This window comes from Entelurus aequoreus, linkage group LG11 (assembly GCF_033978785.1).
Source record: "Entelurus aequoreus isolate RoL-2023_Sb linkage group LG11, RoL_Eaeq_v1.1, whole genome shotgun sequence".
Taxonomy (NCBI): domain Eukaryota; kingdom Metazoa; phylum Chordata; class Actinopteri; order Syngnathiformes; family Syngnathidae; genus Entelurus; species Entelurus aequoreus.
In genome coordinates this window covers 56,519,570-56,534,125 of record NC_084741.1, presented here as the reverse complement: position 1 = coordinate 56,534,125, position 14,556 = coordinate 56,519,570, and the positions used below count along the sequence as shown (strand labels likewise).

The 14,556-nt window shown below is 38.2% G+C and overlaps 1 protein-coding gene across 5 annotated transcripts in view; it reads left to right on the top strand.

Annotated features, from left to right (window-relative positions):
* The window catches only part of LOC133660265 (riboflavin transporter 2-like), a 10,006-nt gene extending 3,431 nt beyond the window's left edge, over nucleotides 1–6,575 (top strand). For 2 of the 5 annotated variants that reach the window (XM_062063582.1, XM_062063580.1), the window contains exons 3-6: nucleotides 1,393–1,574; nucleotides 2,041–3,117; nucleotides 3,187–3,310; nucleotides 5,934–6,575. In XM_062063582.1, the coding sequence (XP_061919566.1) occupies nucleotides 2,093–3,117; nucleotides 3,187–3,310; nucleotides 5,934–6,146 (1,362 nt within the window). In that variant the 5' untranslated portion in view covers nucleotides 1,393–1,574; nucleotides 2,041–2,092 and the 3' untranslated portion in view covers nucleotides 6,147–6,575. Of the gene's footprint in view, nucleotides 1–293; nucleotides 315–1,392; nucleotides 1,575–2,040; nucleotides 3,118–3,186; nucleotides 3,311–5,933 lie in introns of those variants that run through there. The other 3 variants (XM_062063581.1, XM_062063579.1, XM_062063583.1) reach the window with 2 other exon arrangements.
* Nucleotides 6,576–14,556: the final 7,981 nt, after the last annotated feature.

Here is a 14,556-nt window from a genome sequence, read left to right as displayed (position 1 = left end):
GTATGGTAGCAGTGTGTTAGTGTGTATGGGAGCAGTGTGTTAGTGTGTATGGTAGCAGTGTGTTAGTGTGTATGGTAGCAGTGTGTTAGTGTGTATGGTAGCAGTGTGTTAGTGTGTATGGGAGCAGTGTGTTAGTGTGTATGGGAGCAGTGTGTTAGTGTGTATGGGAGCAGTGTGTTAGTGTGTATGGGAGCAGTGTGTATGGGAGCAGTGTGTTAGTGTGTTTGGGAGCAGTGTGTTAGTGTGTATGGGAGCAGTGTGTTAGTGTGTGAAAGTTCATGGCATCCTTCACCACAGGAGGAGAACCCAGGAAGGTCAAGTACAACCTCAATTTAACTATGTCAAGTTTTATTTAGCTTATACCTGTATTGTTATTGTAGTTAAAAAAAAAAAAAAAGACTATATGTCATGAATTAACAGTATTACACTACATGCTGAGAGGTGTATCTGTGCTAGCTAAATATTACCCAAACATTAGCTTATATTATGTGTTGAATGAATATATAGTAGTAGGTCATCTTTTGATCATCCATTTTCTATTCCTTTTGTCCTTATTGGGCTGACAGAGAAGGCTTCAGCTATCTATTATTTTAGTAATCCAGTAATCTATTGATAGGTTTGTTCGATTAATCGATTTACCTGATAAAACACAATTTATGGCCTTAATGTGTATTTTAGGGAACATAGTTTAAATAATTGTATTTTCTGCTTGTAACATTTTTCTTCTTTAACCTTGAAATTGCACTTTTAACATAAAGTTAAAGTACCATTGATAGTTACACACACACTAGGTGTGGTGAAATTACCCTCTGCATTTGACCCATCCCCTTGTTCCATACCCCTGGGAGGTGAGGGGAGCAGTGAGCAGCAGCGGTGGTCACGCTCAGGAATCATTTTGGTGATTTAACCCCCAATTCCAACATGTGTGTATTATTAGGACAGATCACGGCACTTACACCATGTGTGCTCTGTTGCAGCGGCAGTAGCTGTCCAGAAACCATGTCCGTGTATTTAACACTATTGTTAAAGCTAAATTATTTTCAAGTTTCTGCTGATGTTTAAAATGTCCCCTTAAACGGGATCTGCACTTTTTTTTGGAATTTTGCGTCATCATTCACAATCATAATGAGAGATATGACGAAGGATATTATTTTTTTGATGCATTCTAAAGATTAAATAAATGCGATTTAAAAGTTTGCTTACAATGGAGCTAATAGGAACCATGCAATTTCGCACATCCAAATACATGATGTAAGTGTATATCTAATGTAGTAACGGGCACATTTATAATAATATTTAATATTGACCTATTTTGATCATTTTAAGCATAGGTCACGAGAGCCAAAAAACATAATAAAACATCACTTACTTTGCAATGTCTGCTGTCATTAGGATGCTGACTGCTGGGATGTTCATATATCCCCATTTAAATGAAGAATGACCATAATCCTCACGAAGAGACAGGATGGGGGGGACCAAGCAACTTTTCGTGCCGTTCTTGCCAGTTCCGGGTCCTTAATGGCTGTCGAAGTGTACCAACTTGTCGGAATACCACCCAGACTTCTTCTGTCCAGGTGAGATGCATGATTTATGATCTACATTAAACTACTAGGGAGCAAGGAAGCGAGAAAGCAGCACCACTAAACGCAAAAAAAATCCGGAAATTTACCTCATCGTTTTATAAACTGCAAAGTTCAAAGCATAGGAAAAAAGAAGCGGCTTATAGTTCGTAATTTAAGGAAAATAATTGTGGGTTCCCTCCGGGTACTTCGACTTCCTCCCACCCCCAAAGACATGCACCTTGGGATACTGTAGGTTAATTGTCAACACTAAATTTGTTCTAGTGTGTGAATGTGAGTGTGAATGTTGTCTATCTGTGTTGGCCCTGCGATGAGGTAGAGACTTGTCCAGGGTGTAACCCGCCTTCCGCCCGAATGCAGCTGGGATAGGTACCCGCACCCCCGAGAATATTAAATGATCAAATTCTGTGATTGTAGTCAAAAACTCAACTGATCAAAGTTTCTTAATTGTGTGTTTCAGATTGTGTCAATCTCCAGCTGTTTCCTGATTTCCTTCCCTCTAAACTGCCATTATGTCACTGCTGACTCATGTGCTGGCATGCTTGTTTGGCATGGGCTCCTGGGTAGCCATCAACGGAATGTGGGTGGAGCTCCCACTGATCGTACCACAGATCCCAGAGGGTTGGTACCTGCCATCCTACCTCACTGTCCTCATCCAGATGGCCAATGTAGGACCCCTGTTCATCACCCTGATGCACCGCTTTCGTCCAGGTGTGCTGGATGAGCGGCCAGTTGTCTACTCCATTGTGGTGTTGGGAATCATTGCCACGTTCCTTTTAGCTTTTTTTTGGAAGCACACCGTGACAGTAGGGGGCGCCTTGCACAGTGTGCCCCTTTTGATATTATGCTTCCTGCTGTCTGTCGTGGACTGCACCTCCTCTGTCACTTTCCTGCCTTTCATGATGCGCCTGCGCCCCCAATACCTCACCACTTACTTTACAGGTGAAGGACTCAGTGGACTGGTGCCTGCGCTGGTGGCTCTTATTCAAGGCGTTGGTGTCGTCCATTGTCAGAATGCCACTTTGACAGACACATTCAACCAAACATCCCCTGGGAGTGGGGAGCTACAAGCCATCTATCAACCATCCAAATTTTCTGCTCAGATCTTCTTCCTGTTTCTCAGCGCCATGATGGTGGTTTGCCTGATAGCCTTCACTTTACTCAATCATCACCCGGCTGTGGCTCGGGAAAAGAAAAACGACATCATGTATTTTAGTGAAGAATTGACGCCTGGCAAGAAAGAGCAAGGTTTCTCTCTGCACGCTCAAACACCGGAACAAAAGCCAATGATAGATCCATTAGAATCTTCAAAGAGGGAACCTCGCAGCTCCTTTGGCAAGGGCACTTACAGCAACTTTGAGGTCTTTTTTATCTTTGTGGTACTGGCATGGGTGAATGCTCTGACCAACGCGGTGCTGCCATCGGTGCAGTCTTACTCCTGTCTGCCGTACGGGAACAAAGCCTATCATCTGGCTGCCGCCATGGCAGCTGTCTCCAACCCAGTGGCCTGTTTCATTGCCATGTTCATGCCTATCAGGTGAGCTTGACTAATCAAGCCATCATAGCATGTCAGGCTCAAGAAACAATAACATGAATGTCTTTCCAGGTCACTCGTCTTCATGTGTTTTCTGACTGTGTCTGGGACAGGATTTGGAGCCTACATCATGGCCATGGCTGCCCTAAGTCCTTGCCCTCTGCTGGTCCACAGTTCTTCAGGAACTGTTGTTATAGTAGGCCTTTTGAATTTGCTTATAAGATTGAATACAAGTAGGGGTAATCGAAAATATTGCCGTCTCAATATATATCTATCTAGGGATGGACATCAAATACGGTACTTTTTTGGCACTGACCGAGTCCCGCCGGCCGCCGGTCCCACCAGGCACCGATTTACGTAAAATCCAACCTTGTTACGTTACCTTGGTTGCACGTGACGTTACATCCAGTCGCAGACTGAGCCGGCTCTAACTACACATGTAGCCATAAACGGTAATAATGACAACCACAGTAAAACTTCCGACAGTTGGAATCATAGTTTTAAATTTTAAATAATCAAAACAATGTAATTGGCCCTGTTTACACTGCACACCAAATCTGATTGTTTTTTGCTCTCAAGTGATACAGATCTGATATTTTTTGCCAGTCTAAATGCTCCAAAGTGCTTCAAATCTGATCTTTTGGCCACATCAGGAGGTAGACCTGAATTCGATTGGAATGGTTTTAGGGTGCGTTAAAGAATTGCTAAAAAGAGTAGGACAACCAAATAGTATAATGCTTACCATAAATAATAAATATTAATAGATTTTTAATAGATAGATATTTGCAACACTTTTCATTTAAATACATCTTACAGTGCTAAAGTACAAACCAATATTTAAAACAAAAAAATACTAAGACTAAAACACTGCCAGTGAAGCATAGAAAAAAAGACATACAGAATAGTGGGGTTTTCTAACAGTGTGTTAATTAGTTTTAGCTATTTATTAAAAACCAAATGGCGATTATAATAACGTTGCTTATTTTGGTCACTATAACTTTGATATAAAGTTTTCATATCATTACATCCCAAATACTAACACTTGACAGCACTGAGAGCGGACTCAGCCCAACTGCCTCTAGGTAATGTTGCAATATTCATTGCCAACAAAAAAATGTATGAATATCTTGTTTTATTAATAGATTTCTAACAACTGGCCTTAAGTTATCATCAGCTCATTTTTAGATGTTCCAATAAAAACATGAGATTTTTTTATTTAAAAAATTAATATTTATTAACACATACACAGGTACCAAAAATTGGTACTGTTGCACACCGGTATCGATTCACAGGTACCGGCAATAGGTACCGTATCAATTAAAATGTGAAAAAGTACCCATCCCTAATCACCACACTATTTTAAACAGCGTTGGATATGATAAAATAGGTATCGTTGGCAAAATATTGGGATATATTAACTGAGTTGACGAATATGTGGTCCTCTCAAAGATAACTTAATTTTTTGGATTCAGAAGTAATAATGTCACTATATTTTAATTATTGGTGTATTTTTGAATGGTGAAAAATGTACTGTATCACACCAAGAGCTATTTCTAATCAAAATGGTCTGATCAGGGTTTTATGCTGCCGATTTCGATACGATCATCCATTAGTGAGATTGGCCAATACCAATACCAATCACATGTATTAACTGTAAATGTTTCCATTTATTTATGGTAAGTGCTAAGACAGTGTAAAAATATCAATACTGTATTCAAACTAGTTCTCTATTCTATTTTATTACATATAATTGTTTGATCAAAAAAAGTCAATATTACACAGTAACTAAACAAAAGCAAAATCTAATATCTACTACTCATTTAAACACTTTGTCTTTTAACCCTCAAAGTCCTCCTGTGTCCAAGGAATTGTTACCTGAATTTATAAACATGAACAAAATAACAACAAAATAAACATGGGAACATTTAGATATTAATCTAATCACTCTATCATTGATTATATACTGATCCTACCTTTGGCATCAAAACCACCAATTTATGGATGGATCTGCCCTCCTCTTATGTGTTGTGTACTGACAGTAACAATGCTGACACATCAACAGTTGTTGGTATATTATCCTTTTTCTAGACTCTTATTAATCAACCTAATAATTTCCTGTTAATAACTGCTGCAACGTGGTTCCGTTTACAATTCTAAAACTACCAAGAATGTATTTTTGGTGTTGTTTAAAGCTAGCTTTAGCGGTTAGTTTAGCTATTAGCGTGCCTGCTCCTGGCTTGCTTTCAGTGTGTATCATGGTTAGCCCTATCCTCCAGTGATAATGCAACTTGATAACACACTTAAGATACTAACAAATGCAGTTTATTAGGTGTAATGGCGGTTAATAATATTAGCTTGGGGGGGGGGGGGGGGGGCATCTCCACAATGTACGGAGACATAATAATAGCTGTCAGCCAAGGGACTAAAAATACATACAATGTCAGGCAGAGGGGATCTGCGTTTATAATTTGCATTATTCGGCGTTGGCAATCATGTACTTTTTCATGAAAATCAGCTGATACCAGTAGGTGGCTGATTGACCGACACATTACCAATTTCTAACAGCTTCTTTTAGTATTATTCAATTATACATCAATGCGAACTACAGCTACAATAATATTAATTAAAATACAATAAACACATCTACACTATTCAAAAGTGTATTTGTAATCTTAAAAAAAGAGCATATTTAGGATTATTTTCTATCTCCTACCCTTTCAAAAAAATGTGACTTCTGTAGACTACATTTTGTATTGTGCTCATACAAAGAAAGCCTCAAATATGTTAAATGTTTTCCTTTTGCATGTTGTGTCTTCCAGGTGCTGGTTTGGATCCTGTTTGTTCTCTGTCTGTCCTACGTGAAGGTCATCATTGGGGTGATTCTCCGGGATGAGGGCCACAGCGCTCTCGTGTGGTGTGGAGCAGTAGTCCAGCTGGGTTCTATGGTTGGTGCGTTGTCCATGTTCCCACTGGTCAGTGTCTATGGACTTTTTAAATCGGGTGATGCTTGCAACACAAAGTGTCCCATGTAAATAGGGAATACATTAAAAGCACTGCTGTAAAAGACAGAATTATAAATTGCACTTATACCATACCGTACTACCACTGGCATATTAGTAATAGTGAACTCATCAAAGTCATCAGCCTCACATATTCCAACTTTGAAAGAGTGGCCCGAAATTCTTAAGAACCGCATTGCCTTTTTGTTTCAACAGACTTGTTACTGATGTAAATAAGAATATTACACATTACGCACTTTTTAGAGGTCAGCTATCAAACTGAATAGTCAACGTAATGTGAACATACTAATATGATTTTCAGTGTGGACTACTAAAATGTTACTACTACTAAGGCTCATTTGTATTTGTAGTTTTGAAAATTATGTTTTGCTTAAAATGATTTGCTTTGTAAATTTGAGTTGGTTGGAGATACTGTTCAAATAAATAAATAAAACAATTAAATCTTCTTACTTTTTTGATACACGGCATTTAACATGGCATATAAAAAAAAACTGTACACACATTTATACACACTTTTATTACCCAAATACATTTTTGTGCTCCTAAAAAAACGAAATTATAATGAAAATGTTTGTTTGGAGTATGTTTGCATGTCCGCTCTAAGTATTGATATTGTCAGTAAGAAAACAACAAAGTAGATTTATTATATATGTGACAATGCACAAAAAAGGCCACACTAATATTTTATTAAATCGTGTATAGCTTTGACTACGTGAACTAATGATCAAATTGGATAGTTAAGGTTGCATAGTTGAATCTAGGTGGTGGCCTTTTTTGGCTGGAGAGTGGTTCTTTTTTTTTTTTAAACCACTGGAGTAAACTAAAAATCTGAAGTTAGTCTGAAATCATCTTTATATTTATGCTGTTACAGTCTAAAATATCAATACTTATTCATCTGAATATAAAACATTTACAATAAACTGTATTGGTGAATGTTTACCCACACCAGTGGAAACAGAATTTAATGGTGTAAATCAACTTTTTTATTAAACAAAGCTAACACATAAACATACAGCTTATTTTGGACACACATATATTATTAATGTTTAAACACTAATTATGTGTGTTCATAGTGACGTTTCTTGCAATGCTTCACATTAGTATTGTATGTGCACTGCTTGTGTCCTGAATGCAATTTCTGATCTAAATGAGTGACATGTCTTTGGAAAGCTTTCAGCCAATAGAAACGAGATCCCACCTCCTATTCCATTTGGCCAAAAGGTTTATCAGATATTTGCCCAAAGGAAATTTATTTTTATTTTTTTTCAGTACTGTATTTAAACAACAAAAAATACAAAAATTCACATATAAAAAGATCTATAATTTTCACAAAGTAGACAGAAAATATTTATATTTTATATTCCAAAATATTTAAACACAACTACAGCACTATAATCAAGGAAAGAGAAAACAAAACACAAATAAACATGTGCCAGGGATAACACTTAAAGAAGAAAATTAAACAAAAACAAATGAAATCACAATACTATATATTACTAATCACATTTGTCATTGCTTAAAAAATGTTTTATAATTATTTTTTGGGAGGTTTTTGCAGCCTTTTTGTTTTTCTTTGTCATCATTAGTGAGTTATATGTTGTTAACTTCTTTTACATTTTAGAATAAAACAAAAAAAACTTTTGGCAGACATGACATTACTGTACTTTGCATTTGGAATGTTCCTATTAGGCATACGTTTTTAACAGCATTCTCAATATTTTTAATCAAAATCAGAAGTCGAAAGATGTCATCACAATAACAGGTCTGTCGCAGGGAACGCGTCATTGTTTTGGGCCGAGTACATTTCATTACACATTACATTACACTAAACAACTGTGTGCAATAAACTTATGAACATAAACACAGAAAAGATAAGACACGATTCAGAATCATAACGACTAGTTTTCGCATTGTTTAGGCTTCATATCTAGTGAGTTTTGGTGGAGGAAACACTCTTTTAGGTGGCTAACATTAGCTTCAAGCTCGCTGCCATGCTAACTAATTAGCACTTGGCATACCACACCTATGAGGTAGATCAGGGGTGTCAAAGTCAAGGCCCCCGAGATGATATTTGATTCGTATTAGAACCGGGCCACAGCCGCCTGCTGCTGTTTTGCACGCACCAATACTCCATCAGTGTTGGCGCTAGGAATTTACAAAATGGGGTCCCAGGGACTCCATCAAATCATAAAAATGGGGTCCCACAGTAAATTTTTGGGGTCCCACTTTTTTGTAAGTGTTTTGAAAACAAATGATAAATGTATGCATTATCCTGTTATATCTCACATTCTATATTGTGTTTTGGAAAAAGGTTGTCATAAACGTTACTTAATTCATAAAAAAAATAAAAATAATACAAAAGAAAACTAATTTTAATGCATATGTAAATGTATTCAGTAATAAACATTCATTCACTTTCTTCTTTCCTTCATAGCTCTAAACTTTACCGCTGCCGGTATTTTTTAAATATATTTTCATTGTAATATTTTCAGAATGTGTTTGTTCTATTTCTGGCCAAAGTAAGACAAAGAAAACAATCTGAAGTTGTCTTTATTTTTTTAGTTTTAATGCCATGATTTTAATAGTCCGGCCCGCGTGTGCACAGATTTTCCTCCATGCTGCCCCTGAGCTAAAATGAGTTTGACACCCCTGAGGTAGATGGATCATCTCCATCAAAGAAGAAGTGTTCATTTTTTATCCGCTCATGGAAGGACGAAATAGGTTTCAAAATAAGGTTTATATTTTTGTGTTGGTAAATCACATTAATCGACATTACTGTGCAAATTTTTAACACTGATTACTCACTTTATCATACAACACCAATCATAAGGGATATCATTAGCTATGATACGAAGGTCCTGAGTAGTCCTGAGTTCAATCCCGGGCTCGGGATCTTTCTGTGTGGAGTTTGCATGTTCTCCCCATGACTGCGTGGGTTCCCTCCGGGTACTCCGGATTCCTCCCACCTCCAAAGACATGCACCTGGGGATAGGTTGATTGGCAACACTAAATTGGCCCTAGTGCAGCGTTTCTCAAAGTGTGGGGTGCGCCCCACTGGTGGGGAATAGAGACATGACAGGTGGGGCGCGAGGAACGGGAGGAAATGTCACTTTAAATGTTTTTTTTCTTTAATTATATTCTTAGATTTTTTTTTTTTTTACTATGCTTTCATTTTCTATACACACTGTAAATCACTTTGTGATTCTGTCTGTGAAATTCGCTATATAAATAAATGTAAATTACTTATTTTTCCTGTAGGCTTTAAATTTCTAGGTAGGAGCGCAAGTTTGACAGACATAGCAACAGTAACTAATGGGGGCGGGGCTAAGCGGAAGCTTTGTGAATGGCGAGTCACTGTGCGAGGATTTGCTGTTTTGCAAATACATAAAAAATAGAGCCACTGCTGATAAGCTGTTCAAGATAATGGACAGTTTCCTCAAAGAACACGACCTTAAATGGGAAAACTGTGTGGGCTTTTGCTCTGATGGCGCACAGACCATGGCAAAGTCAAGAAACGGGCTGCAGGCTCTAATAAAGAGGGTTGCGCCAAATGCGCATTGGACACACTGTGTCATTCACCGGGAAGCACTCGCGTCAAGGCAGTTCAGCCCCGAACTCAATGAGGTTTTAACAGTGGAAGTGTCAAGCCTGCAACCCCGATTTGAAAAGCTGTGCAGTGCAAAACAGGCTCATTGCAGCTGTCACGCCAAATGTCTTCCCCCTACAAAAACCTTCCCCCTCCCATTTACTTATGTGGTCATGTTTCCTCTTACGTCATTGACAGCGATCAATAGCACTTTGGCTTTGACTGCCCGTCGCTGGAAGGATACTTCGTCTTTGACAGCTGATGGAATCTGAAGAAATCGATTATTGTTTTTTTTGTACAGGCGCAAAACAGGACAGCCGCGTGCCGGTTAAGGACCCCCGGCAACTTTGTGATTTTATTGGACGCAGCCCCGGTAGTAAATGGGGGCAGTTTGTAGGGGGAAGAAATTTGGCGTGACAGCTCCTCCTTTTTTTTGCAAAGATTGCAAAGTGGCACTTTTATTTTATTTATTATTGAACTTGATGCATGTTATTTGATTTATTATTGAACTTGATACAAGTTATGACACTTTTATTTGATTTATTATTGAACTAGATGCAAGTTATAACACTTTTTTTGATTTATTATTGAACTTGATGCAAGTTATAACACTTTTTTTGATTTATTATTGAACTTGATGCAAGTTATAACACTTTTGTTTTATTTATAATTGAACTTGATGCAAGTTATTTTATTTATTATTGAACTTGATGCAAGTTATACCACAGCTGCACAGTTATTTTATTTATTATTGAACTTGATGTTATTTTATGTTATTTAGTTTGAATGTATACAGCCTGATGTTACTTGATCCATCCATCCATCGATTTTCTACCGCTTATTCCCTTCGGGGTGATGTTACTTGATGTTCAATAAATTTGAAAATGTTAAGCTTGGCATTAGTGTTCTGTTGGGGTGATGGGGGCAGGTGGGGCTTGAAAACTCCCCCTTGTCCAAAGTGGGGGATGACAAAAAAAGTTTGAGAACCACTGGCCTAGTGTGTGAATGTGAGTGTGAATGTTGTCTGTCTATCTGTGTTGGCCCTGTGATGAGGTGGCGACTTGTCCCCCCCCCCTCCAGCTGGGGATGACTAAAACAATAAATAAACACAAGACATATATTTACTCTATTAGCCACAACACAACCAGGCTTATATTTAATATGCCACAAATTAATCCTGCATAAAAACACCTGCGTGTTTGTTATGCTAGCTCCTAGCTCCTATGCTAGCTCCTAGCTCCATAGAACACGCCAATACAATTCAAACACCTGATCAACACACACAATCACTCAGCCCAAAAGACCGTTCACCTAACCCAAGGTTCATAAAGCTTATATATTTTAAAAAAGTTACGTACATACGCAAAAAAAAGTTGCGCACATACGGTCAAGCGATCAAATGTTTAGAAGCCAAAGCTGCATACTCACAGAAGCACGTCTGCGTCTTTGTCATCCAAATCAAAGTAATCCTGGTAAGAGTCTGTGTTGTCCCAGGCGTCTGTGTATCGAAGTCAAAAGTCCTCCTGGTTAGAGTCTCTGTTATCCGAGTTCTTCCATCTTGACTGCATCTTTCGGGAATGTAAACAAAGAAGCGCCGGCTGTGTACTGTTGTTGCTGACTACGTTCGAAAAATACGTCCACTTCGCACCGACAACTTTCTTCTTTGCTTGCTCAGCTTCTTTCTACATAATGCAATGAACATGATTGCAACAGATTCACGAACACAGATGTCCAGAATACTGTGGAATTATGAAATGAAAACAGAGCTTTTTCGTATTGGCTTCAATGTGGAAGGCATATCCGTGTTCCCCGGGTTACGTCACGCGCATACGGCATCCTCAGAGGCGTTTCGAACGGGAAGTTTAGCGGCAAATTTAAAATGTCACTTTATAAGTTAACCCGGCCGTATTGGCATGTGTTATAATGTTAAGATTTCATCATTGATATATAAACTATCAGACTGCGTGGTCGGTAGTAGTGGGTTTCAGTAGGCCTTTAACAACTAGGTTTACAACTATACCTAACATATAAAGGGGTGGAAAAGTGACTATTACCTGCAGGGCAAACATTAGCTAACCAGAAGGCAATAACAATGTAAACAAAAAACACCTGCTTAAAAGATCTAATACAAATGTCCCTGAGGAATGTAAGGTGGGAGTACTGTAATTACCTAACGTTACATTATTATTTTCCATAACAACTTAGCCCCCTCCACAATATTAATCCGACGTTAAAACAGAACTAGCTATTTATTGATTAGCAATTGCAGAATCATGTAACATTAGCTTAATGCTAAAAAAAACAGGTTACTATCACATTCTGTAACAGACAAATAATTTCATGTAGGCTAACGTTACCTCCCTGCTACCTCTGTCTTTTTCTCATTTCTCCTCCTCTTCTTTTGTCTTTTTTCTTCCCTGGGCACCTGACAGTTTTGGCCGTTTTGACATCTTGTGTTGATTTTTTGATGTGGCAAGAGTCATTATACGGGAAGGGAGGGGCGCACCGTGCGAGGGGGGGGCGTAATGTTGTAGCAAATAATATTTCTATTACATAGGCTTTACTTTGCATTTTAATTAACGTGGGATTATTTTTTTGTATTTAGAAATAATAGTACCAACTTTTTTTTCTTTTTTTTTTTCTCCAACATTTGTGGTACTGGCGTGGCGCCCCCTGATGGACGGCGCCCTTAGCATCTGCCTATACGGCATATGTCACGGGCCGGCCCTGGTTGTGGGCAGGTATATCATTTTGCTCCTCTAAACTGCACCTACTTAAAATGAGCACTAGAGGTCTCTGTTTGATCAAACAAAACTGGCCTAGCCTTGAAGTAGGCTACTTCAATTATATACATGGTTCCCCTACATTCTTCAAAGGAGTTCTAAACACTAAATATAAACTTTGCTATGATGCAGGCTTTATTACATTATTACCAAATGTACACGAATGCGTTGGGACTTTAGGGGTGGCCTGCTGATGCATCTCCCCAGAGGGAGTCTTCCCACATTACTGCATCTGCATCATATCCTCCTCATACTTAATCAGAGAGTGTGTGCTGTGTGTAAGGAGTCTGTCAATTTATCTTTCCTTAGTCCACAGGGGCAGGTAGGAATGAGAAAGTCATAACCAGTCAGTGTCTGATTCAGATCCCAGTGGTTCCTCAGTGAACATCTGGGGTCATCATCTTCGTGTGGCTCATATATCACCTGTTGGCTCTTATCTCCCTCCAGTAGTTTCTATGACTTATGGCGTGCCGGGTTTAAATACTGCAGACTTGTTTGGGAGGATTTCCACTATGATAAAGAGGAGGTATTGAGTCTGTACGTTTCCATAGAATCGCAATATTCATGCAGGAAATCAATTGTGGGTGGCTAAGTAATTAAATGCAAAATGTGTGAAAGTATTACCTGCTTTGACTTTATGTTTATTTGTACATACTTTATGTGACAATTTGGGGCGGTCTCGTCACACCCGAGCCTCCCTCTCTCGGCCTTATGCACTTTTATGTGAGCGTAATTTCAATGGAAAGCATGTGAGCGAATATCCTCATCCATGCTGCTCTTTAATGTGGAGTTATTGGACGGCAGTATGCAGAGAATGATTGAATTTTGCAAGATGGCCAGGAACGATCACGCCTCGCCTGCTCTTATGCAATGGTCCATTCCCCACTCACAACGCAGTGTCTGCTAAAACCTTGAGGATAGGGAAGGGGAGGGCTGGAAACCCCAGCGTCTGGACCAAAGGAAAACGAAATATTTCATCTTGTAAATGACTCAAGACTATTTACTGTGTATATATAAAAGTGAAACTCGGCTTTCTTATGTATAAAAGTGAGACGTGAACGACCACATCAGAGGTGGATATTTTTTAAAATCTGATTGGTATTAATGGTGTGAAATGAGGCGTTTTACACAAAAATACATCACATCCTATTTCCTCTCAAATGGAAACAGATGGACTCTATATAAAAGTTGCCATATTGTTTTATTTTATGACTCTGCCCTGACTTTTTTCTAACCTTGACTTAGGGATGGGCATTATGACATACAATCTATATCGTGATATACATTGCAGCCCCTGCGATAGCATTATATATCACAATATGTTGTTTGGTATGTTGTCCCGATACCAATATAAACCGGTACCGGTACCAAAATTATTTCGATACTTTTCGAAATAAAGGGGACCACAAAAAATTGCATTATTGGCTTTATTTTAACAAAAAATCTTAAGGTACATTAAACATATGTTTCTTATTGCAAGTTTGTCCTTAAATAAAATAGTGAACATACAAGACAACTTGTCTTTTATTAGTAAGTAAGCAAACAAAGGCTCCTAATTCAGCTGCTGACATATGCAGTAACATATTGTGTCATTTTCCATTATATTATTTTGTCAACATTATTAAGGACAAGTGGTAGAAAATTAATTTTTAATATACTTGTTCATTTCTTGTTAATATCTGCTTACTTTCTCTTTTAACATGTTCTATCTACACTTCTGTCAAAATGTAATAATCACTGGTACTTTTCAGAGGCGTTATAGTACCGAATATGATTTATTAGTATCGCGGTCCTATACTAATATACCGGTATACCGTACAATCCTAGTATGTAAATAATATAACCATTTCTAAACAGGTTACAAAGGCTACTAATTTGACTACTGACGTATTCGGTAACATGTTGATAATGACCAGTTGTATTATTTTCTCAAAACTTGTATTAATAAACTTGTCATGATCCGTTGCCCGAATAATGTTTTGTTTAGTTTGAGATTTCTTTAAGTGTTGATTTAGGTCTGTTTCAGCACCCTGGTTCTTTTTCGTTGTTACCA